The 1,680-nt window shown below is 39.0% G+C and overlaps 1 protein-coding gene across 1 annotated transcript; it reads right to left on the reverse strand.

Annotated features, from left to right (window-relative positions):
* On the reverse strand, positions 1-918 carry LOC103725985 (olfactory receptor 5AC1-like). Its single transcript, XM_008823367.1, has one exon. It carries the CDS (start codon positions 916-918, stop codon positions 1-3), a length of 918 nt encoding a protein of 305 aa, XP_008821589.1.
* Between the last annotated feature and the right edge of the window lie 762 nt (positions 919-1,680).

Genomic DNA, 1,680 nt, shown 5'->3' on the forward strand with positions numbered 1-1,680 from the left:
TTATCTCATGAGTTTTCTCAGGGCACTTAAAACTTCTTTGTTTTTCAGGCTATAAATAAAGGGGTTTAGCAGAGGAATTATAATTGTATAGAACAGTGAATACATTTTGCCCTGATGCATGTCTGTGCCAGATCCAGAGAGCACATATATGAAGAAGAGGGTGCCATAGAACAAAGATACAGACAATAGATGAGCACTGCAGGTGGAGAAGGCTTTGCTTCTGCCCTTCCCAGACTTTGTTTTCAGAATGGCAAAGAGGACACGGGCATAAGAGACTATGATACTCATAAAAGTGCTAACTTGTATAAAAGTAGCAAAAATAAAAATCACCAATATATTAATAGAAGGATCTGTACAAGAAATTGTATATAGTGGCAAAATTTCACAGTAGAAATGATCAATTATATTAGACCTACAAAAAGTTAATCGAAATAATAATCCTACATGAATTAATCCATGTAGAAATCCAATTATATATGACACACTTATGAACTGAGTGCACAGTCTGCTGGACATCACCACTAGATAGAGCAAAGGTTTGCATATGGCCACATAGCGGTCATAGGCCATCACTACCAGCAGGAAACATTCCGTGGTTGCATTGGAACAAAAAAAATAAAATTGGGCAAAACACTCACCCAGTGATATCAGGTCATTCTTATTTAAAAATTTCATGAGCATCTTTGGAGTAACTGAAGATGAAGTGCAGGCATCAGCAAAAGCTAAATTTCCAAGGAAAAGATACATGGGGGTGTGAAGATGGGGGTCCTTCCAGATGAAAAAAATTAATCCAAGATTTCCCACCATGGTGGTGACATAAATCAAAAAGAAAACCAGGAACAGAGGGATTTGCAGATCTGGACTATCTGTTATTCCTTTGAGAACAAATTCAGTGACCTGGGTCTTGTTTTCCTCCATCACATTCCTTCAAATTGCCCACTGAAAAGAGAGGAGAGATGAAAATGTGATCAAGACTCATTGTGTATTGAATCAAATTGTTTCCGTGTTTGAAATGCTTCCTTTTTGCTTTTATTGAGGATCTAGAGATGAGGCCAGGAATGCACCATGTAGATTAGGTTGGTCTTGACATCACAGAAATCTACTTGCCTCTGACTCTTGATTGCTGGGATTAAAGGTGTGTGTCACCATACCAACCTGAAATGCTTTTTTAAAAATTTATTTTTATTGAATTTTTGTGTATTTCATGTAGAACATCTTAAATAATCCTGATCATCTTTATACCCCCGGCCCCATTGGCACAATCCCATAACCCCACGACACCACTGGAGCCTGTATACCCTGTCATCCCTGTTAAGGCTCACTGAGTCCACAGTGTCCCAGACATTCCCCAGTGCAAGTCCATCCACTGAGGCCTAGTCAGCCTATCTAGATTTCCTTGTTTTAGGAAGTTCAGCTCTTCTTCACCTTGCAGCACTCAGTTGGCAATATTTCTTCAGATAAGATTGAGTTCTGCTGTTCATTTTCTTAGTCCGAAGCTCAGAGAATGAAATGCTTCTTAATCAACAGTTATGAAAAGTACTGTTTCTGTTTTTTTATTATTTATTTATTTATTTATTTTTAAACCCACTTCCCAGATAGCACCCTCCCATAGCCTCCCTCCCCCCACTAGAGCCCTTATACTCTGATATCCCTGCTACTGTCTGCTGTGTTGTCGGCACC

Source organism: Nannospalax galili, unplaced genomic scaffold (assembly GCF_000622305.1).
Source record: "Nannospalax galili isolate Female #2095 unplaced genomic scaffold, S.galili_v1.0 scaffold929, whole genome shotgun sequence".
Lineage (NCBI taxonomy): Eukaryota > Metazoa > Chordata > Mammalia > Rodentia > Spalacidae > Nannospalax > Nannospalax galili.